The sequence below is a fragment of the Camelus ferus genome, chromosome 4, assembly GCF_009834535.1.
Source record: "Camelus ferus isolate YT-003-E chromosome 4, BCGSAC_Cfer_1.0, whole genome shotgun sequence".
NCBI lineage: Eukaryota > Metazoa > Chordata > Mammalia > Artiodactyla > Camelidae > Camelus > Camelus ferus.
Genome location: NC_045699.1, coordinates 35,134,624 through 35,158,845, shown reverse-complemented (window position 1 = coordinate 35,158,845; position 24,222 = coordinate 35,134,624). Strand labels below are relative to the sequence as shown.

General features: G+C 45.5%; 1 protein-coding gene across 1 annotated transcript; it reads left to right on the top strand.

The window, feature by feature from the left end:
- The first annotated feature begins 910 nt into the window (after positions 1 to 910).
- Positions 911 to 23,167, top strand: KLF9 (Kruppel like factor 9). Its single transcript, XM_006194748.3, has 2 exons — positions 911 to 2,422; positions 22,851 to 23,167. The coding sequence occupies exons 1-2, from the start codon at positions 1,918 to 1,920 to the stop codon at positions 23,078 to 23,080; spliced, it is 735 nt and encodes a 244-aa protein (XP_006194810.3). The 5' UTR covers positions 911 to 1,917; the 3' UTR covers positions 23,081 to 23,167.
- Positions 23,168 to 24,222: the final 1,055 nt, after the last annotated feature.

Below are 24,222 nucleotides of genomic sequence, written 5' to 3'. Positions count from 1 at the left end.
TGCTAATTGTTGATCAAGTAATGCCCCAGTATTCAATGGCTAAGGATCTCTGGCTGGTTCCAGTTCTTAAGAATCTGTTTAGCACAGTTAATATTTCACAAAACCAAAGAGTTCCGTTGTAAAGCCCAAATAGCTAGGACTCAGATTTATGTTTACAATGGAGTTCTCCCACTATCTACCTGATAAGGTAGATAAGTCACTTCCTTGCATCTCAGTCTCCACATATGTAAATTGAGGAAAGAGACACAGCCTAACATCCCTCGGGGGTCTTTGAAAATAAAATGAGCTAAGAATTTTGTTTTTTTAATCTGTAAAGATGAGGGATTTTTGTCTCCATTTATCTGAAGGAGGTTACAATAGCTTCAAAACAAAAGGAGAACAGTTTACTTAGAATCAATTGCATGAGAGAAGAAGAGGAAATAAGACGTCTCACAAAATCAAAGATGGGGTGTTTCAAAGTAAGAACAGAGAGACAGTAGAAAGACTATGCTTTAACGCAGAACTCTTGTCAGCTCGTACTTTTAAGGTAAGTTAGTCATAGTTAATGTACTAGATGGAAGGATTATTTAAAAATCTGCCTCAAAGTATGCTGCATCCCCAAACGGAAAAAACGGATTGATGCTTTCTCATTGCTGTTTATTCTTGGGCAACTTGGCCTGACGTATTTAGTTTTTTTTAAATTATAGACTTACATTGTATTTATTCATCACCCCTGCCCTCCCATACATATCTCAGTTTTACTACTAGCAACACAAAATACAAGGATGTGTTCAGTTTCACTACAGCTCTTCGCGTTTACTAGTGTGGAGCGCTTGCCTTCGGAACGCCCTTCTGATTGGCTGAGCCAATATCAGTGACATCAACCAACTTACTTTTGATTGGAAGGCTGGTTGCTGGGACTGTAGCGTTTGCAGGAAGTCACTTAACTATTTGCGAGCTGGAAAACCGAAACCGAAGTTCTCTTTTGTCATGAGAACGAGCGCAACTGAGTTGGGACGGTGTGTCCCACAGCTCCGCAAGCTGGATCGTGAGCCAGGAAGCCTGGACGGGCTACGGGACAGAGAGGCACTCTGGAAGATGAGCGGCGGCTCCTTTCCAGCCTCCCGGCTGTTACCCTTTTAAATGTCAGCGTTCGAGACTGTAGGGGTAGCACGAGGCATCGAAACGGAACAGTCGGATTGGCCGCACGCCTCACTTCTAGACGCACCTCTCCACTGAAAGGCCGTTCTGACTGGCAGGGGGAGAAAGTAAACAGAGTTGAATCACCCTCCCCACTGGCCAATTGGAGGGGGTTTGGATTGTGACGTGATGGGATTCTGCGAAATTGTTACTGAGCGAGAGAATGCCGGAACGGTGCGGACCGGCAAAAGCAGGGGCTCAGAAGCCGTCAGTGGACTGGGGGAAAAGTGTCTCTTAGACTTGGCGCTTCGGGCGGCCCCTGCCAGCCGCGTCTGGGTGGTCGGGTGAACGTCCTGGGGCTTTGGCTCGACGGAGAGGCGGCCGAGGGCGTGTACCTCTCCTGCAGTTTCCTCTCCCAGCGCCTCGGGGGCGTTTTCTGTCGAATAAACTTGCGACCGCCACGTGTGGCATCTTTCCAAGGGAGCCGGCTCTCACCGGCCGGCGCGCCCGTCGAGGGGATCGCGCGCGGCGCCGGGCACTAGCGGCGGCGAGAGGCGGCAGCGCGGCGGAGCCTGGGGCCGTGGATGCTGCGTGCGGAGGCGCTGCCGGTTACGTAAAGATGAGGGGCTGAGGTCGCCTCGGCGCTCCTGCGAGTCGGAAGCGCCCCGCGCCCCCGCCCCCTTGGCCGCCGCGCCGCACCGCGCTACGCTCGTCGTCTGAGGCCAGGGCACGGTAAGCCGAATCTCCGCAGCCACCGCCAAGTTTGGCCGCGCCGCCGGGGCTGCTGTCGCCGGCACCATGTCCGCGGCCGCCTACATGGACTTCGTGGCTGCCCAATGTCTGGTTTCCATTTCGAACCGCGCTGCGGTGCCGGAGCATGGGGGCGCTCCGGACACCGAGCGGCTGCGACTACCTGAGCGCGAGGTGACCAAGGAGCACGGTGACCCGGGGGACACCTGGAAGGATTACTGCACGCTGGTCACCATCGCCAAGAGCTTGTTGGACCTGAACAAGTACCGACCTATCCAGACCCCCTCGGTGTGCAGCGACAGCCTGGAGAGTCCGGATGAGGATATGGGATCCGACAGCGACGTGACCACCGAATCTGGGTCGAGTCCTTCCCACAGCCCGGAGGAGAGACAGGATCCTGGCAGCGCGCCCAGCCCGCTTTCCCTCCTCCACCCTGGAGTGGCTGCGAAGGGGAAACACGCCTCCGAAAAGAGACATAAGTGCCCCTACAGTGGCTGTGGGAAAGTCTATGGAAAATCCTCCCATCTCAAAGCCCATTACAGAGTGCATACAGGTTAGCGGTGTCTCCCTCTCCCACCCAGCTCTGGGATTAGTTAACCTTTGGCCGGGCAGACTTCCTGGGCATTGAGGACACCACACTGGACCTAAAGGGTGCAAATATTTTGGATAAGATGCTGTTTAACTCTTTAAAATAATTTAACCGGGTAGAGACGGAAAGCTCACTCTCTCCTTAATTGTCCCCAGCCTCTAGAAGCCACGGAGAGCATTAACCTGGCGGGTAGAGTGAGTGCTAAGTGCCAACCGGTGTGCGTGGCTTCGCGGGGAGTGGTGCCGCCCCTCCCCTGTCCCGCCCTGCCCCCTCCCAGGACTCCTGCACCGGCGACGGTGGGGCCACCCCACCTGGGCAGACGCTGGCTGGGGGAGGGGGACGTAGTCGGATGGCGTATCTTTTATTTGTTTCTCTTGTGGGATTGCAGAGAAGTGGCCGAAACCTGGGTAGAAGCGGCGCACTTTACATGGAACCCTTTAGGGATGACTAAGGGCTCGTTTAGCTGGATATTTGCTACTTTTCAGGGCTTGCCAAGGTGGTTTTAAATTTGGTCGAGTCCCCAGAGAGGTTTAAAATAACACTGCTTCAGGCAACAGAGGAGTTTGATCCAGCGATGGTTGGTTAACTTCACGACTGGTTAGCCTTTTTAATGAGAGGATTTCAGAGCCGATTTTTTCCCCACGTGACTTAGGTCGCACCCTCCACCCAGAATAGAGCAGTTGGCAAGGAGGTGTGGTCCTTGCTGGAGGTCAAGGCTGATAATCAAAGTTGGGATGTTCTGCAGGCCCCGTGGAAGGGTCTCTCCCAGGGAAGGCAAAAGGCGGGGCTGGCTGGATGCTTCTGACTAGTAAGACATCTACAGTTTAAAATGGGCTTTGGAGACTTACAGGAATCTTGGTCAGCCAATTCTGTTGGTTCTGTTTAACATAGTCAGAAAAAGTTGGAAAGCATTCCCACTTGGTCATGCTGTCTCACCTCCTTCAGTAAGGTTCCTTTACAACTGCTGTTCTAATAAGGAAGCACAGTGCTTGGTCCTCACCTTTTCCCTCTGTCCTGTGACACCATGTTTAAGAGGAGGTTGTTGGAGTTACGTGGACTAACTGTTGGTACTTTTAAGATGAGGCCCTGGGCCTGTGGTTTCAAAATGATAATTGGTTGGTTTGGTTTGGTTTTGCTTTTAAAAAAAAAAAAAAAGGCCACGTAACTGCATCTTATGTTTTATTTCCTTTGGAAAGTCCTTCTTGTGGAGGTGGCTGCTGCCCAGGAGTAAAACTGAATTTCCTCCGTGGTTACTACTGCAAAATCAGGTTCTGTTTGGAGTGGTCATCTAGGTTGCCATAAAACAGCATATTTTTAAAGTTTGTATCTGTCAGGCTGTTGTGCCTGAGTTGAGGGACGTGACCTTTAGCGTGGCTCCCTGGATGAAGTAGGGGGATATTAACCAGAGGGTGTTACTCACCAACAGCTGTTGGGCGGGCCTGGCTGTGTCAGCCATGTTCCCGGAGTTCAGTTCACAGGGACACCCACTGCCACCTTGAGCAAAGGCACTCTCTCCTTCAGGGAGCTGCCCAGTCGTGCAGTTGGGGAGGCATGCAGCGCTTCTGCGTGAGCTCCCCGAGTCTGTCCAACTCCGCCAAAAGATTCCCAGCGTTCCGGACCATTCAGCTGAGTGATTTTCTCAGGCATTTATAGAAATGGCTGCTTATGTGTGCGTGCATGCGTGGTGCTCTTTAATTCTCCATGAGGCAAGTCAGCTCAGCTGTTTCAGGAGAACATTTTACACAGGAGTGGAAAACGAACTGACATGTTAATCCTACTTTAAATGCTACAGTCAGTCTTTGGAAACTGGTGTGATACGGTGACCTCAGGTATCTTATTTATGGTTGAGGGCTTTGAAATACTGGTACATGGTTGGACAAAAACCTCGGACTCTGTAAATACTGTCCGAAGTGGACACCTGGTAGAGAAGGTATGTGTAAAGGATACTCTAAAGAAGACACTTGTAGGAGGGCTCCTGCGTTTGGTAGTTTCTGAGTCAGCTTGGAGTTAGATTATCTGTGGGGTGGGGTCCCAGCTTTTGATTTTTTAAAAAATTATTTATTTATTTAGTTATTTTTGCTGGTATTAAACCCAGAAGGTGGCCAAGAGATAGCAATTGGAATGGCCACACTCTGAAGACTTGAAGAACTAAAATTCCAGCTATACCCCCTGCTCACTGGGGCCCAGGCAGAATTTCTCCTGCTGCCCACTCACCCCCTCCTAGAGCCTCCTACAGCAGCCACTTCTGTAGAGCCAGTGGCTTTAGAAGTTGAGCCACTTAAACAAAATTGCATTTAATTTGGTGCAGTTCCTTTTGTAGTATCCCAAGAGAAAAGACACTTCTGAGGTGGACTGAGCTGGGTTCTGGTTTGTCCTGCTGTTTCCCAGTTGAGAGACCTTAGGCCAGTTCCTTGAATTCAGAGTTTGTAAACTACAGGCCTGCTGCTGAATTTGCTTTGCAAATTTGTTTGGCTTGGCCAGCACAGGATTTATAAAAATTTAGTTGCTAACATGGAAAAAATCAGGATTTCCACACAAATCCAGATTTCTGACTTCTCTGGAAAAATCGAATGATCTAGCAGTACTGGGCCTAAATTCCTGCCTGGCAACAATTGGCTTGAACTGACCAGTCTTTTTATGGGGCAGTGTCCCTTTTTTTAATCATTTACATGGTCTCTGTTGGCATTCTCTTCTTTGCAATCTCTTTGTTTGAGGCTCAGTTTCTTCATCTGCAACATAAGGTCCATCTCTGAAATCAGGTTCTTATGCAAAGATAAGATAGTAGTTTATGTGTAATAGTCAAAACTTAAAATCAGGAAACAGGATAAGCTTATTTTTAAGTAAGGTAGTACTTTACATTTTCTAATACTATGCTCAATTTGTTTTTCCTCAGCCTGTTGATCAGATATCAGGTGATGTACCTCTAAAGTTTAAGCAGTGGATCCATGGTTAATCTGAAAAAAAGTACAACAGATATGAGCTTTTCTGTCTCCAGACTTTTGGGGCACTTTAGAGTGTATTTATTGTTTCAGATTAAGTATTAGACCCACTGGAGTACTTTTCCTGAAAACATATGGAGCTGATTAATTTGGAAATGCAACCAACTTTAAGTTTATCTTGGCACACTCCACATCCACACTCACAGGCTCCCCCCACCTCTGAGCATACACCCCAACTTGCTCCCACAAACTCACACCCAAACCCACTGACTCCCCAGACCCTCTCTCACATCCCCTCCACCTCTGTATGAGAGTGAGAAGAAGAAGAAAGAAAAATCGGGGGTGGGGTGGGGTGGGCATATATCAGTGGTAGTAGAGGTACTGGGTTCAATCCCCAGTACCTACATTAAAAAAAACAGAAAGAAAGGTTTATCCGAAGTTTCCTGACTTTGCAGTCACCCTACACATAGAGTGTGTGTGTGTATATATGTATATATGTATATATGTATATTTTGAGGGGGTAAACAACTACATCCAATCCAGAACCAGCTGATGTAGTCATGTTAGGTTGACATCCCAATGATAGAAACCTTAGGCCTTATTTCCATGCCAGGTGCAATTTTAGTATCTTTTTGGAGAGACTTAAATCAGGTGTCCCCAAATGGTGACAGTGGGTTGAATTTAAGGACACTGGTTACAGGATTCTGAAAGCCCCAAATCCCAATCATCACACCCCAGTTCTATATAAAAAAATTCAAAAAATTCTTTTTTTTTTTTTTTTAATAGGCCAGAAGGAAGTTCATGTAAAACAAGGAGAGACAAGAACTGCAAAAAGCCCGACAGTGGCTGCTTCTGTTTCTCTTTATCCTGTTTGAACATTTCCCTGGGATACTTAGAATATCTGGTGGCAGGAACCTGGGTAGGTCCCACCATGGAAGTTATCCTCCAAATAGGAAATAGATTTTCTGGCCTGGCTAGCTCTAACTCAGGTGGATTTCCTTCCCTGAGACTAAAGTTTTAAAATTTTGCTCATACAGGAGCCAGGCCTGCTCTGTGCCTCATGAACTTGTCTTCCTTAATTGCTGCAAAAAGTTTCGGAGTCAACTTTTTGGTTCAGGAGAGTCTAGTACCATCAGAGGTATGAGAAGGACCCACTTCCATGGAGGTGGGGTTCAGGGACAGGGCAGAGTCTTGAAGGGGACTCTGGGCAGTGCATGAATTAGCCCCTGCCCAGACTTTACCACCTGCTCGTCTCTTCATGAGGAGAAGGGAGGCCCTGTGCCTTGATCCTTAAGCAAACATTCTCTCTGTCCCATCCTGCTTTCCATAGGGCCCCCGCAAAGTGATGTTGAGTGGTATTTCATTGTCTGACATGCTTCATCCACGACACGTTTACAACTAACTCTGAGTGGGGCCAGCACAGAGAATTGTTTTCCTACTTTCCCCCCTCTGCTTTCTCTCCCCTAAGGAGACTAGCCATTGTTCTTCCCCTAATTGTCCTCCCCCATGACAGTTTAGTACTGCACATATACTGTAGAGCTCTTTATGTACTGTGCCCCTTTAGAAGGCCACAGGCCGTTGAAACAGCTAAGAGTTTATTCACCTGCCAAATATTTAATTTTTACCCCCATGGGGGCAGGTTCACCCGCCCACCCCACAGTGTGATTGTCTAGACACAGTCTCATGTGTCCTGTCAGGATAAAAATGAGAGCAAAGTGCTCTAGCTATATAGGATGATGGGATTCTAAGGGTTGCAGGGATATCCTACTAGGTTTGCCTCTGGGTTTCAGACAGGGGGTTAGAAACTCCTTGATTCCGAGGAAAGATGACCCACAGCTGCTTGAGCCCCTGCTCAATGCTGGAGTCTCACCCTGGGGATTAAGGCCGGTGGAGGGACCTACCAGCTCTTTATTCCTGGTCCCAGAGGTAGGAAGGACCAGTTGCTTCCTCCTCACTTAGCCCTCATCTGTTAGCATCCTGCATCTTCTGTCCAGCTGCCCTAACCAAGACAAAGTGGAGCTGCCCTAGAAGAGCTGCTGTTGCTGCTGGCAGGATTACTGTTTCACAACAGAAAATACAAGTGGAGTAGAATTACAGAGTAAAACCATTGTTTCTCGGGATTTTCCTCTCAGATCTTCTGTGAGCAATGAGGAGAGAGAGGGGAGGAGTGCGAGTGGGGCTTGGGTCAGGGAGGGAGGTACCAGAGTACAGAGGGTGCTGTTTTGATGGTAACACCCCATTACCTTCAGACACAAAGATGTAACCTGAGGGAAATGAATTCTTGAGACTCTGAACCTAGGGGTCAGATTTACATTCCTGGCTCAATTGTTGACACTTACCCCAAGAACTAGTCATTCTGCAGCGTCTGTGGGAAATTCCCAGATTGAACTTCCCAGGGAGAAACATCATATGACATATTGGTAAAGTGGCTGACAATGGTCTTCCTTAATAAACTCATTGAGAAGAAAAGTGGGCGGGTGATTTCCCAGTATTCACTTGTTCAGGAGCCCCTAAAACAACCTGACATTGTGCCCCAGTTAAAGTCGGATTTCTGGACCATCACTTTGATTTCTGAATGCCTTATGATCATTAGCAATCTTGACTTAAAAAAAAAGCCAGCCAGCTTTGTCATTTTCGTGAGTCTTCCAAAATTTTTCCATTTGTTTTTCCCCTCCCCTTGGGTGTTCTCAGCCTTAGAGAAAAAGCTTACAGCATTCCAGGCCTCTGCTGCTAGAGTCCTCCCCCACATCCGACCCTCCCACCTTTTCCTCAAGCTTCTCCAGCAAGCCCAGCGCCCACTGAAGAGCGTAAATTAGTGCCTAGTAATTGGTACAAAGGCACTTTCTGTTTCTATGCAACACACGCAAAAAGGAGGGGCAAAGGGAAAGGAAAAAAAGACCCACAGATGGTTCTAAAGGGAAAGAAATGGGGTCCTCTGCAGTGGGCTTTAAGCAGTCCTGTCTCGCTCCGCCCCACTTTTTGTTGGGAAGTTAGTCACAGGCCTAAGCCTAACTCACAGCACTTGGTGGCGGCAGTTGTTAGTATCAGGAGAATAGAATTTGGAGGCTGGAAGTGACCTTGAGAGGTCATCGCATCCATCATTTTGTCTGTAAAAAAGTGTATTCTTTTTTTTATTTTGGTACCCTCTCAGACGAGGATTGTTCTGTTTAAGTCTTTGGGGCCCTGGAGGGTTTGGAAGCATACCATCAGGGTTTGAAGGCTGGCTCTCTGCCACGACAGGCATGTGACTTGGGGTGAAGCATGGAAGCTCCTGGAGCCTCAGTTTCCTCCTCAGCACAGTGAGGGCACCACGTACTCTGAGGATGAAGTGCTCCAGGCCGGAATTTAGCCAAATGGAGATCTTCCTTCATTATGAATTATTTGTAATACTTAGATCTGAGAATTCTTTTCCCCCATGGTGTCCTGAGAACTCAGTCTGGTTAACTTTTTTTTTTCACCTTAGTCTAAAGAGCTGCTTTTCATTAACCAAATTAACGAGTGAAGGAGCAGAGGTGGAGTCAGCCCGGGGGCCTCTGTCCTTTCACTATGGGAGCAGCACTCTGAAACAGCCCAAGGCCAGCGCCAGTGAGATTTCCTACTCCTCCCTTCCTGGAGCCCTCCTGAAACTTTAATACCTTTCTGGTGCATTAAGACCAAGAGTAAACATTTGTCTTATCCCAGCCTCAAGCAGCCCCCTCAGCAAATACTAGGGCTAACATTATTATTTATAGAGAATGCCTTCCCCATTAAAGGAGGGAGATGCATCCATTTTTTATGCGTGGGATCTTCCAAGGCATTCTTGCCATGTGTGCTTAAAGCCCATGTTTATGACGGTGCACCCGCAGGCTCCCCTTGTAATCTCAGGTTATCCTGAGGTATTTCAGCCTTTGGAGTCCTGAGATGAGATTTAAACATCTGGATCTGAAATCTATGGGTTCCAGAGGTGCAGGAACCGGTAAACTCACCCTCTAAGCCCAGGGCCACTGGGCATTTGAATTCTTTTTTTTAAGTAAAATTGAAAATAATCACAAAGTTGAACAGCAGAATGGAATTCATCCCTGATTGAGCCTTTTGTTTTTTAAGTGAGGGCTTATTTAAATAGATTAAAATAAAGAGATGGAAGCTTAAGCCATACAAAATTAATGACAAGGTTTGAAAAGCAGGCAGCAGTATTTTGTGTCAAACAAAGTGTGAAAGTTTCTCCAAAGTGTGTCTCTGTTTGGGAAATGAGTGCCTTCCAGAGGGCCTGACTTGAACCAGAGTGGGAACCAGTGGGGCAGGCAGTGGACAAAAAGCACAGAAGTCCTGCCTGAGAATTATGGACAATTCAAAACTGGAAGGAATTTTATAGATCCTCTTTGTTCAAAGAGATGGCGGGGCTGGGGGAAGTTTCACTATCTCTCCCTTCCAGGGAGGCAGCTTGGATGAGACAGAGGCCATCAGAAGAGCAGAGTAAGTCCTGTGATGTGGAAACCAGCCCACCCTAAGGAACTTGAATGTGAGCAGTCTCCAGAAAGGTCTTTACCTTCAGCAGGGAGGCAGCAGGTAGAGCCAGTAGAACACCGACTTCTGGGTCTCTCAGACCTGTGTTTGAATCCTCTGCCACTTTCTAATTTAGAAAACTCTCTTAGCCTCAGTTTTCCCATCTATGAAATGGAGTTCAGCAATTATATACTCATGAAGTTTTTCTGAGGCTTCATTCAGATGAGGTATTTAAGGCATTTAGGATAATGTCTCCATATACTAAGTATTATCATTAAAAATAATTTACATGGTGTTGCCCAGATACCCTTGAGGTTCCTAGAATTTTTGTTTACAGTTGCACATTAATCCAGCAGCAGCTCATTCATTTAAGTAATATTTGTTGAGTGGCTGTTACATGCAAAGAGCTGTGCTAGGTGTCAATAGCAGGCACTGTGAATGTTGTGAATAGTGACGATGATAGTAATAGTAATTGTAAGTTATATGTGAGTAGTAATGCTGTTAGCAGTAATAATAATAACACCCAGCATGTATTACACAGCAAGTTCCAAGCCAAATGGTTTACAAACATTGTCACATTTAAACTCACAGACCTTCTATGAACTAGGAAGGTACTCTTATTCTCATGTTATAGGAGAAGTTGGAGTTAGTTAATTTAGTCCAAGGTTAGTCTGGAGTTTTCCTAGTATGTTTCTAGGTGCTTGGAGTTGGGCATGAATGGCTGTTGATGAGGACTCCTTGGGTTTTTGCCAGTGGGAAGAGACCCTGTGTTTTGCATGGTTCTCCTGGATTTGACCCCAAAACCATCGTTCTCTCTACTCTTGGGTTCTAGCTCTGGCTTGTGGTTGGTCTTTATGAACCTTGGTGAGGACTATCTACAGAAATCATGGATCCAACCAAACCTATCCTGTATTTTCCAATAGTTCTCCAGAACATGCTTCTTTCCAATTGAAAAAGACCTCACCTCTGGGTCCACAGCCATTTTAATCAAGCCTCTTGTTTGCAGGCAGCTGAACCCAAACTTGGACTGGCTTAGTGAAAATTAGAACTTTATTGGTTGCAGTCAGCAACCCCTTTGGGTAGCTCTAGTTTCGGGTAGCTCTAGTTTCAGGCATCTCTGGGTACAGGTACTCGGGGGCTGCCTCTCTCCCTGGGTTGGCCTTGCTCTTCTCTGCTTGGCTCCATTCTCCAGCAGGCTGTCTCAGAATGGTGGTAAGATGGCTGCCAGCAGCTCAGACTCCCATCCGGCCAAGTCAGCACGCCCTGTGGGAAGACAGTTCCCCTGTCCTCATGGTTCCAGCAAAAGTCCCAGCCTTCAAGCTTCATGACTGAGTTTGAATTGTGTGCCTGTCCTTGAACTCGTTACCTGTGGCTGGTCCCATCCAAACTCTGGGTCTGAGGTGTGGGGTGGCCCCCCCCCTAGAATTACATAAGCTCCGAGTGGGAGAGGGGTGATTTCCAAAAGGAAATTCAAAGTGTGCTATATATTACCCAAAAGAGGTGGTGGGTGCCAGACAGGCAAAACCAACAGCTATTCACTCTGTCCACCCATTCAGAACTACAAACAGGATATTCCAAAAAGCAGACTTCGACAGAATGAGAGACAGATTAGTATGACAACCTTTTTTCCTCCATATTTTTCTCCCCTTTGAAGAGAAACCACTCTGAACTATCTCAAGTTCGAGCTGTAAGATAGCTACCAGTGCATATACTACATGGTCTTTGTAGAAGATAGATTATTGCAAAATTATTACGTGTTTCTTGTGCTCAGGCTTAGACCCATAGGCCCTCCTCAGTGGATGTTCTGGAAGCTGGTGCCCAAAGCCTCACGTGGAATCCGTGTAGCCCCAGCAGTGTGATCAGCTGCACCATTCACTTGGTCTGAATTCCAATCATCTGTCTATTTTAATGCCCAGAGAAATGAACTGTGTTTATGTGAACGTTTGTCACCCTGTGTGTCAATAATAGATAGAGGCCTCATTTTTACAAAGATCAGCTGTTAATATGGTAGTTCCCATTGGGATTCAGAAGTCTGTTCGGTGTGCGTAATGTCCAAGAAAAAAAAACCATAATAAATCATAAGAGGCACAAATTAGATCTTAAAAATAACTTACAGAAACACATAAAAATGACTTAAATCCCTAGGCTGCCATAATTCTGCCATAGTTTTGTACCATTGCTGTTTTAATGAAAATCAGCAGAATGCCAGCCAAACAGCTGCTTTCCCTCTCTGGTGTTGCAGATCATACCCCTGGCCACAAGATGCTTGTCTGCTGAGCCTCACCCACTGGAGCCAGGGTTCCCCATGGGAAAGAAACGTGGGCTGTGCCCCTCTAACCTCTAATGGAGTCATTTCTTCTCCTAGTCCTGCTTACTTCCAAATTTCAAAGCCCTGTCCAAGAATACATGCCCCAGGAGGGCCGAGGGAGTCAGGCGGGGGCTGTTGGGGAAGAGGTGGATGGCTCAGCCCCACCGTTCTTCCTGGTCTTTGATGATGAACACTAGGCCATGTGAGTTAGTGGCTCACACTGTGAAAGCTGGAAAAAACTATGTGACGGTGGCCTGTGTGGCATGTGTGAGTACGATCTGTGGTCATTGCGGCCTTACTCTGGTGCCAGCAGTTGTACCAAGGTTGAGTCCAGAGACAAACAGCTGGAAACATGTGCTAGAACAGCATCACTAGTCACTATGAGTCATGATGAAGGCCATGACCTAGCTGGCAGGTAGTGGGCCATTGACTCACCAGACAACAGTCTCGTCTCCTGTGTTTTTCTGTTTTGCCCATTGTCCTTTCTGAGCCAAAGTCTCCAGCTGTCTGGAGAGGAGTTGCCCCTAGACTGGCAGCTGTGGGTGCTACATAGAGTTTTACCCCACCGTGCACACGTGGAGATGTTATCCCTGTGTTTGCTAAGTATGCCAGAAGTCTTGGTGGCCTTGTAAAGCAACTGTGTGCATTGGGTAAGAATTTCCCAGTCACAAGCCTGGGGTGTAAAAAATGTAACTGTTCCTAACAAGAACCAACTGAGTGGCCCCCCTACTCCCAGCACCATTTCTGCAGTTGGAGGACAAACTTTATCTTGGCAGTTTGGGGCCCCTCACTCTCTTCTATGTTGTTTTCATGTGCCTATTGATCATTTGTATTTCTTCCTTGGAGAATTGCTTGTTTAGGTCTCTTTTATGTTGTTTTATTCTCTTTGGGGTAAACGTTCACAAAATCAGAGTTCTCTCTCCCTCTCCTTTTGTCTTTCTTTCTCCTGGGAGTGAGCTGTTTGGTGGGCAGAAACCTCACCTCTTCTTTTGGCATCATGAGAGGGCTGTCCACATTGCATGCCATCCTTTGACCTTGGTGGTCTCCCCCGCCCCCCTGGGGTGTCATGCACAAGCTGGGGTCTCCATCCTCTTATTCAGGCATCCTCTGCTGAAGAGGGCCTCTGCACAGTGTTTCCAGACATTAGATCCTTCTCTGCACTTCAGTCTTCCTGGAGCATCTTCCCAGCTGGTCTCCAGAGCACACAGTCCCTTCCCTCATCCTACATCGGAGTGGGGGCAGGGGGAGGTGGAGAACACTGAGGCATGCATGGAGACCCTTCTCTCAGCGTGGGAACCCAGATCCTCAGGTGCCCTGGCGCATGTGGGGACTTCCTGAGAGGGGCTCAGACAGGCTCCAGGCACGTGGTTGGCCAGGCAGCAGTGGCCGCCCCTCTGAGACTTCCCAAGCCTGTTTCTAAAAAGAGGGTACCCAGCGGTGGGCACTCCCCAGAGACCTCTGCAGCTGTTCCCTAAGCACAGTCCCTCCAACTTCTCTCTCTGCAGCTCAGTTTTGATGGGAAGCTCTGGCAAATTAAGAGTTTAAGAATTTCAGGGTCTGCTTTACATTTTTAAAACTCTGTTTTGAAACTTCAGGCTCAGCAGCAACTTACTTGTTTTAAGTGTCTCTGCCCTCCCAGAGGCAACGCATCTGGAAAGAAGGGCCTGGGAGTAAGAGAATTAGAAAAACACAACAAACGCTCTCTCTGGATTTAGTTCAGGCCTGTGTTCTTTCACCTCTAATTCTTGTTCTGTGCTCAAAACCGAAGTAGGGATTTGAAAACCAGTTCTAATCAAAGTGTGTCCTTGGTCAAGTCACAGGCCCTCTGAGTCGGCTTCATCTGAAACAGGAGGGGTTCGAATTAGATAGTCATAAAAATACCACCCAAAAGGCAAAGATTTGAAGAATCTGCATCCTCAGCATAGTTTTGCCATCAAGTAGACATATCCTGTTTAATGTTTAGTGCCTAGCAGGTTATTTACTTATGATTTCTCTTTCCTACAAATAACTGGGCAGAGGCAGCACAGGATGGGAGGCGGGAAGAGCGCGGTGGCGGGACTGGCTAATCTGGGCCTGGACCTAGCTGTGTGGTAGGTCCTCCTCACCTCTCTGCCATTTCAGAGTTGCTGCGGTGGGGGCTGGGTAACGAGACATCAAGACATAGCCACCTATCTCTTGCTGGGTTGAGAACCTGAAGTGTTAGGACTCTGTTGTCTGCCATCTTGATTTCTGCGGTCCTGGTACCTGCACCGTCTCACAGATTAGGTGAGGCTGGGGATGTGCAAGCAGTATTCAGACAGGCCTGCTTCCAAATAGCTAGACATGAGCTTCCAGTGAGGAAGTCCTGCGTGACAGATGCTACAGACGCCCACTTCCCAGTTCAGAACCTCTGCTTTCCTCAGATAAACACAGGGACCAGGAAGTGAAATCTCACATCCAGACTCTATAGTGACTCTGTTGTATCAACAAACAAAATATAAAAGGAAACCAGATCACAAGAAGAAGTCAGAGAGAGGCCAAGAGCAAGCAGTAATGTGATGGGATGGCATTCAGGCAGGGTTATTTTTCCAAAGCGATCAAGTGTTTTTATTTTTTCAGAATGTCTACGTGTTTAGGTCGTAGCAATACTTCTGGCAAACAGGAGGCTTTTCATTTCTTAATTGTTGGGCTTGATATTAACTGGAATGATTTGTGCAGGGAAATGTAGAACCGGCTGTGCCCAGATGAAGCATACCTCCTCTATCAAGTGTACAGGTGCTTCTGCACTTGGGTAATGGACACGAGAAACAGTAAATCAAAGGCTCACAGCTTGTACCTGCAGATTAGCTTTGCTTTCCCCATGGGGACTGAGGACAGGTGACAGTGACAAGGGTGGGGGTACCAGGTGTGTGTGGGCTCGTGCCCCCCCCCCCCCCAGCCTTGTCCATAAGAAGCGTGGCATCGGGCTCTGGGCTTTGTATGTCTGCACTTCTACCTCCCCCTGCTTCCTAACGAGCGCACTCCTTGGTGGGGCAGTCCTGCCATCACTGTCTGTGTCACTCAGCATCTGAAGGGAGTTTCCTGTCTATCCCACAGGGGCCATTTCCCTTTCACATATGGAAAAACAGGAGAGGAGGTGGAGGAGGAGGAGAAGGAGTGAGAAAACAGATGTAGTTTATTCTGAAAGTTTCTCACTTTCTAACAATTTGTTTGAGAAGGAAACAGAATGATTTTGCTCCTTTCTTTGGTCTTGGACACTGGAGTCGATTTCTCAATAGAGTGTAGCCCCTCCCCTCCCGCACCCCACCCCCACATGGAATATATTCTTGATCAACCCAGTCATGGAAAAATTTGAACTCACATGCATCATTATTACCTTTGTTTTGTGTGAGACTTTTCTGACTTCTCATTATAAAATAAATTTGTACTTACTCCTTTTTAAAAAATCAGAAAATATAGGAGAAAATTATAAACAGAAGTAGAGGTTATCCACTGACCTGTAGATAACTACTGTTTGTATTTTGTGTATATTCTTTGAGGATTTTTTTCTCTCTGTAGATGTTCACACACATACAGAGCAGATCACACACTGGTCTTTTCACTTAGTGGTGTATTGCTAAAACTGTTTTTACAGAACAATCCAGTACCTTTTTAATGAGTACACATTATTCCACTGTATGGCTCACTATGAAGTATTAAACCAGTTCTTTATTGTTAGAAATTTAGAGTGTTACCAAGTTTTACCTTTTAGAAACAATGCTGGTATCCCTGTATATTTTTGAGTTCCTATTTAATTGTTACCACAAATAATTCCTGGACAAATATATGGCCAGGTGATCCTGGAACAATTAGAAGCCCCATCCATACAATAGAGGGCCTATTTCCTCATGCCACCACTAATGATAGGTATAGGAACATATCTTTTAACATGTTCATCAGCCTGATATATATTTTGTTTGTGTCTTAACTGGCATGTTTTGATTACTCGTGAGATTGACTGTATTTTCATATATTTATTAATTGGCTGTTAGTATTTGTTATTTTATAAATTACTTATTTGCATCCTTGCCCAATTTTATTAAGTTAGACTGTTCATTTTGCTCTGCTAGTGTCCTTTTTGTATTACAAATTTTAACCTTTTGTCATATGCCACAATTTCCTTTATTAGTTCACTGTTTTGGTTCTTAAATTTTTTTACATATATATTTTTGTGCCATGCAGAAGTTTAACATTTTTAATATTTCAAGACTATCATTCAAATAGGATTCTGCCTTTGGTTTCATGTTTAGAAAATCTCTCCCCATTCTATGATTCTAAAAATATTCACCTATATATTTTTTTACCTTTGTGGTTTTATTTTTTACATTTACATGTATAGCCCATTTGGAATTTAAGTGAAAGGTACATGGTAGGGATCCAGAGTTAATTTTTGATTTAATCTATGCCATTATTGAATTAAATGTTATTTTCTTCACTGATTTGAAATGCCCCATCTCCATAGTCTTGGGTTTGTTTTCAGACCTGACTCTGCTCCACTGATTTGTCTTTTCCTCTGCTGGTATCACACTATCTTAATTATTGCAGCTTTAATCATACATTTTAATAACTGGTATTACAAGTACTCATTTATTATTGTTCTGTTGCAAAATTTTCTTGGCAAGTTGAGCATATTTATTCTTCCAAATGAACTTTAAAATAATTTTGTCAAGTTCATGAAAAAAGAATTTCTATGATATGTGCTAAGTTCATAGATGAATTTGTACAGAAGTGCCATATTCACACCATTGGGTCTTACCATCCAAGGTCATGGGAAGTGTCCCATTTATTTCATTTCCTTTTATATTCTAGTTTTATGATTTTCTTCATGCAGGTCCTAAACCTTATTGTTAGGCTTATCCTGACCGACTATGTTTAGCCCATGAGAAAACCATTGCTCTTTTATATACTTAACACCTATGAATGCATTTTTTATTTATACTAGTTTTTCAGTTATCTTAGACTTTCCAAATAGGAAGTTGTGTCAGTTGCAAATAATTCTTATTTTGCCTCCTCCTTCCTACAATTTACTTCTTATCTTGGTATCTAATTGTACTTCCTAGCATTTCTTGAACAACATTAAATAGCTGTAATGATTGGGGCAGGAGTCCATTCGTGCCTTGAGCTTGACTTCAGTGGGAATGCTGCCTATGTTTTATTCTTGACCTCGCTGAGAAAAGGTCTGGATTTATATTTTTTATCCTGTTAAGGAACTATTCTATTTTCCTAAAAGCTTTCATTAGGGATGGATGTTGAATTTTATCAAATACTGTTCTGCATTTATGAAGGCAAGATACGTGTCGGTGGGGGTTGGTTGGGAGTGAATTAGCCTCTTAAAATGAGGAGCAATATCAATAGGATTTTTCTAATATCAAATTATCCTTTTATCTCTGGAATCCTAGTTGCTTTTTTGTAATTAAGAAAAACACTATTTTTCCTCAAGAAACAGCCTTGATTTTGTACATCTGTGAGAAGCTGTGATTATTAATTGGCATTTTGAGAGTTCTGTTCTGAAAAGGAGGCCTAGTTCCCCTTTGGATTGGATTGGATTGCTTTTGCTTGAAGCAATGGAAGCTTCAGAGTTTGTAGTTTTAACTCTTGCCTCGATTTAAGTTTAGCCCATTTGAGGCTCTTCCATGGAATTGTGGAAGGGAAGGTGAAAGAAACAGTGTGGGGGTGGGGGGAAGGGCGGTGGCGTGGTGTGCAGAGAGCCCAGGTGTCCCCGATCCCAGGCCAGGACCTCAAGGGCAGCCCATCGGAACTCAGGGGAGCCTGGACAGGGTTGGGTATAGCCAGTTAGCCATCCCTATACCTCTTCTCTTTCTCTCTGTATGTGGAGAACTCACCACTGTTCATTAAGACTTGACCGAGAAGAATAAGCTTCATTTGGCATCCTCAGCTAATCACCAGGTAGAGTAGAGGCCCCTTCTTAGAAGCAGTGAACCATCCTTTGTGCTAAGTCGGCAAGTGCATAGCCAGCAGGCCCCACTCCACTTCTCTTGTAACCCAGTGGAGGCCCAGGAGACTTCTGGAGGCCCAACCTGTCTTGGCAAAGAGCCTTTTACACATTTGGTGCGGGGTTCAGTAGCCGTTTTGATCCCATATTTTATACTCGGAGCTGAGTCTGTCAGTGAGAGGTGCTTAGCTGGTTGCTGAAAGGGGAGGGGAGTGGTGTATAAATAATGAGAACTCGCAGAAACTTGTGCTGTTAACAGCTCTGCTCCAGTAAAGGAGACTTTATTGTGTCATTGCCTCTGGGTGTGTTTTCCTGTGAAGGCCAGAAATAAAGCACTAGTACGTGTCTCTTCTTTTTTATTTATTTTTTTCCCCCAGGAGGATGGTAACTCTCTTATTTATACTAAAGACACGTTTAGATGTTTAATTGACAGTTGCTTTACCATATGATTTGTTCACGATGGAGAAGGTTAACCATTCTTTTGGGGACCTTAGCTCTGGGCTGAAAGGAGGGGCTTGATTTCCCTGACTTGCAGTATGAAAGGCAAATCACAGCCTCTCTAAGGCCTCTCTTTTCCTCTCTGCACGTCATCTCTGGTCCCAGTCAGCCTTAAATTCTCTTCCTTCTCTCCATATGAGTTCCCCACTCCATACTTTCTTAGGTTCAAAGTGTGTATCATTCTCTAGATACCTTATTATGTGTCATTAACTAACATGCAGAAATGTCTCCCGTAGTAGGTGGTATGCATACTTTACACTGGGTTTAAGATAAGGGGGGTGATTTCAAAGGGCTACCTGATTGTAAATCCCCAAGAGAAGGCAGGCCCCCTGCGCGTGCATTGCTGGGCTGGCACAGTGTCTTGTAAAGTGCTGGATCTGAATGTCTTTACATTCAGTGGGGAAAGCACTCCTCAGTTGGCCCTGAATTCCACCACATCCCGTGATCTAATATACTTGGCATTTCACCCACTTTTATTATGTGTCTGGCTCCTAAATACATTTGGATTTACAAGGGACGCACGCTAGATAGAAGTTCGGATCTGCAAATTGAGATCAGGGGTCAGCCAACTCTCTATAAAGGACCAGATAGTAAATATTTTAGGTATTGTGGTCCATAGGATCTCTGTCACAAATGCTCAGCACTGCTGTCGTAGTGAGAAAGTGGCCACAGGTAAGACACAAACAAACAAGCATGACTGTGCTCCAATACAACTTTGTGTACGGACATAAAAACTTGAATTCTATATAACTTTCTCTTGTCACAAATGTTATTCATTGATTTTTTTTTTTCCAACCATTTAGTAAAAACTAAGTGTAAGAATGGCGTTTATTCTGGCAGGTCAGGTTTGGTCTATGGACCATAGTTTGCTAGCCCCTGATTTAGATCATTGACCAAAAGGCCCTAATGCTTTTCCAAAGGATCCAAGAAAAATCAAAATGATCCTAGAGCTTTTATACTAGCAACTCAGTTCCAAGTAGGTCTATTTTTAAATGCTTGGAAACTGTAAGCTTGAATTATACATGTATGAATCTAACAAAGGCTCCTGTTGGCTCTGATTTCCTCTGGGCTTTGTGGGTGGCCCTCTCCTCTCTGAAACACTCAGGGGGAAGGATGCAGGTCAACCCAGCACCTGGATTAGAAGCAGTGAGAACAATCACATGGCAACTATGAGGGGCAGGGAAGAGTGTAGCCATAAGCTAGATGGAAAGTGAATTCAATGGGAATGGACCCTGATTACATTAGAATATATGTAAATTGTAAGCATAAACACTTACTAGTTCTCCTGTGCACACAGCTGATTCAGGCTTCAGGACAATTTTCCACTGACTCTCACTTCCATCTTCCTGAAACAGAGGGAGTGCCTAATTTCTTTTCCAATCTTAGCACACAGAAGAGTGGTCTTCTGACCCATTTTTCCCACAGTAGATACAATCTGTTCAAAGAAATTAATCTCCCCTCATGACTCACTTGAAAGACATGTGCCAGTGAATAACTAAACCACATTACCCCTCCTGAAAGAAAACCACCTCTGAGGAGCATCTGTCCTAACAAGCACTGAGAAAACACTGAGCTTTTCCTTTTTCATCGCTTTCCTCCCCACCAAACATCAAGCAGTGGAGAGAGGGCTCCAACAAAGAGAACAGAGAGGTTGGGGGTCCATTTTAGTTTTGGTTTTTTCCAACTGATCACACTATGAATTCTGACCATTCATTATACTTCTTAATATAACAAATTTAAAAGAACATTTCTCCCATAGATTTTTTCATTGGGGCTAGAAAGGACTTGGCTGCAGTCTGATTCTGAAAGAGCCCAGAAGTCTTCCCGGTGATCTGGGAACTTCTGTGCAGGCTTCGGTTATGTGAGTGACCTGGAGGAGCAAACTCAGCGCACGCATGTGCATGCACGCGCGCGCGCACACACACACACACACACACACAGCTGAGGCATTTATTAAATGGCAGCTCAAGGAGCACAAGTTAGACAGGAAGCTCGCCCTTGTTGGATTATGACAACCTGCATTTTGCCCTTTGTTCAAAGTTCTGCTGAATTGGGTAAAAATGCTTTTGATCCAACAGAAGCTGCACAAGTGTAGTTTTCAACTCCACATGTCGTTGAGTTTTTCAGAGAGTTCAGTTTGAAGTTCTCTTTCTCTCTCTTTTTTTTTTTTCCCTTTCTTCTCTTTTTGGCCCTGCCAGAGACCCTGAGTGTCCTCGTGGGTAGGGCTTGGCGTTCATTGGCTTACTGTTGCCTTTAGCTGCTGTGGCTTTTCAACTTAGAGCTCGGTGAGGAAATATTTCCCATGTATATTGAATCTGTTTATATGGATTTGTTTTGCCCGCATCTGGTTTCCCACAAGAACAAGTAGGTGTACATGGGGTGTATTGTACCCTGCTCTGCTTAGAGAACAGCAAATAAAATGTTAGTCATGTATAGACTGTCATGGAGGTGGCAGAGGTATTTTGTTGTTCTAACCGTTATTTCCCCGTCTCTGGCACAGTTTAGGAGAAGCTGGGGAGAAGAGTCATTGTTGGATGACTCAGATGCACCATGCTGGACAGCTCCCAGCCTTTTGAGTCTCTTTTTGGGTTCCAGGAAGATGGGGACCGGAGTGAGACAATATTCACTCCTCACATCTACCTAAGGAGTGTCTGGAGAGTTCTATAGAAACCAAAGTCCATGCCCCAAGTCCATGAAGCAGCTGCTTTGGGCTGTGCTTGGAAAAGTGTGAGGAGTAGGCAGGCAGATAGATGCTCAGAGCTGGGGGCTGGCAGTCATTCACAAGAGGAGTAAGCAAGACTCATCTTCTGCTTGTGTGTGTACCCCCTAAACATAGACAAAAGCCCCACCCCTTGCCAATCCAGGGTCAAGAGGCCCCCAAATGCTGGACTGATCATGTCTGGAGGGTGGGGCTTAGCTGCATTTTAAGTGGGACAAGGAGACAATAGCATGAATCCAAGGAGAGCAACTGGAATGGGGAGGGATGTGGAAACACTAAGCCTCTGTTTCTTCATCTGTCAAATGGACCACTTCTGTGGGGTGTCCTGTAAGAATTCGGTACAGTAATGCAGGTGAAACCCTTAGCTCTGTGCCTGAACTTTTGTTATTATTTTAGAAGAATGTTAGTTCTTCTTTTATGAGAAATATGGAAGAAATTAGGATTGTTTTGTGCTGACAAGAGAAGGATTAGAGAAACACACGACAGCAGTTCTTCAGGTAGTTAAGGGATTGTTATGTGATGGGGGATCAAACTAATTTTTAGTGTTAAGACACTATGACTTAAAATATGGCCTTTGCAGGGAGGCACATTTTACGTCATAAGAGTGTTTGCTGCAGAGATACTCAGAAGCAAGCAGGCATCCTTGTCAGGTATCAGGCTCCGCCGCCAGACTTGCTCAGACAGAGGCTGGGTGGCCACGGCACTCAGGGGGAAGTAAATGCCTGCCCCTGGTGGGACATTGGTTGGATTAGATGCTGATGCTTCAGTCTTCTTCCATCTGTACAATGCCAGGAAATTTAAGAAAGGGCTAAATTTTTTAACTCCTTGAAGAGAATTCGTGAAATCAGCAACTGTGTAGAAAAAACTGGACAGTAGAGTTTCTGAGGTTCTTGGGGAACCAGTGAGTATAAAATAGCAAGCTCGTTTGCTTAGAGAAGATGATTCTCAGCAGTGTCCTCATAGTGTTAGTTTGTGAGGGCTGCCACAGGTTGGACCACAGGCTGGGCGGTTGAAACAACAGAAATTTATTTCTCACAGTTTTGGATGCTGCCAAGTCCAAGATGAGGATGTTGGCAGAGTCAGTTTCTTCTGAGGTCTGTCTCCTTGGCTTGTAGATACAGGGTCTCTTCTCCCGGCACCTTCACATGACCTTTCCTCTGTGGGTCTGGAACCTAATCACCTCTTCTTATAAGGAGACCAGTCACTGGATTAGGGCCCAGCCCAGCGGCCTCACTTAGACTTAATCATCTCTTTAAAGACCCTATTTCCAAACACAGACACATTCTGAGGTAGGGGTGGGGGTTTAGGACTTAAGCATTTGGTAGGGGGAGCACACAAGTCAGCCCAGAACACTCATAAACAACAACAAAAAGGACTTATCCTTTGAGTCGCTGGGATACTTGGCCAGGACCAGCCTTGAGAATCTGCGCACCGGGCCCTTGACCCTGTATCCTGTGTTGGTTCCCTTCTCTTAGGTGAACGGCCCTTTCCCTGCACGTGGCCGGACTGCCTTAAAAAGTTCTCCCGCTCAGACGAGCTGACCCGCCACTACCGGACCCACACGGGGGAGAAGCAGTTCCGCTGTCCGCTCTGCGAGAAGCGCTTCATGCGGAGTGACCACCTCACCAAGCACGCCCGGCGGCACACCGAGTTCCACCCCAGCATGATCAAGCGGTCAAAAAAGGCGCTGGCCAACCCTTTGTGAGGTGCTGCCCACCGGCGCCAGGGAGGGACGGACCCGGGCGGACAGAACCACTCCCAGCAAACAGACACGTGGAAACCACGGCCCAGAAGAGGCACGCCGCCAGCACAGGAAGTCACTGCTCTTTGGTCACTAGTCTAATTTTCCTCTCCTTGCGTTGTTTTTTAAACAGCACATTGTAGCCTAAGATCAAAGTCAACACTTGGTCCCCTTGCAGAGGCAATTCTGAACCGTCTCTGACTATTGGAGGGAAGGCAACTGCTTTTTTTTTTTCCTCTCCTTAATTTTTTTGGGGGGGAAGGGGAGGGGGTGGTGGGTGGGGGGGGAGGGGGAAGGCCAAGCTGGGGGTAGAATTTTAAACATTCAACACTGGTGTACATATGTCTGACTGGGTGAGTTGACCTGTGGCCTCCCACAGTGATTCTGGGCCCTTTCTGCTTGCCGTCTCTGATTTGTTTTCTTACCTTTTAATGTAATGATGAGTGTGCTTCAGTTTCTTTAGCAAAACCACTCTCTTGAGTCACGTTACCTTTTGAGATAAAAACAAAAACAAAACACAAAAAAACAAAAAAAACCGCCATAGCACAGCTGTCTTTATGCAAGCAAGAGCACATCTACTCCAGCATGATCTGTCATCTAAAGACTTGAAAACACAAAAGTTAACTTCTAGTCAATGGGTAAGCAGTCTGAATTTATACTAATCAAGACAAACCTTCGAGAGGTTACACTTAAGTACAGAACTTTCGAACCTTGCTTTGTATGAATTGTACTTTTTGAACATAAGCTGCACTTTTATTTTCTAATGCAGAGGATGACTAAGTTAAATACATGCTTTAAGGATAGAAGCAGACATTCTGTTTGGAACCACGGTATAATCTGCTTATTTTACAGTATACACGTTTCCCTATGAAATGGCAGAGATGTGAGGGCAGGATATACACAACAGATGCTGAAGGAGTAGGAGGGTAGTTTTTGTTTTTGTTTTTTAATTTAAGGAGAACAAATAATTTTAACTCTATTAACTTTTCCAAATTTTCCAATCCTTTTAATTAACCTCATCGTATTGTACCATAATGCCACGAATGGAGAGGGCTTTGACTCTGTTGGGTTTTATTTGAATGGGTGTGTAACAGTAACTAGCTCTG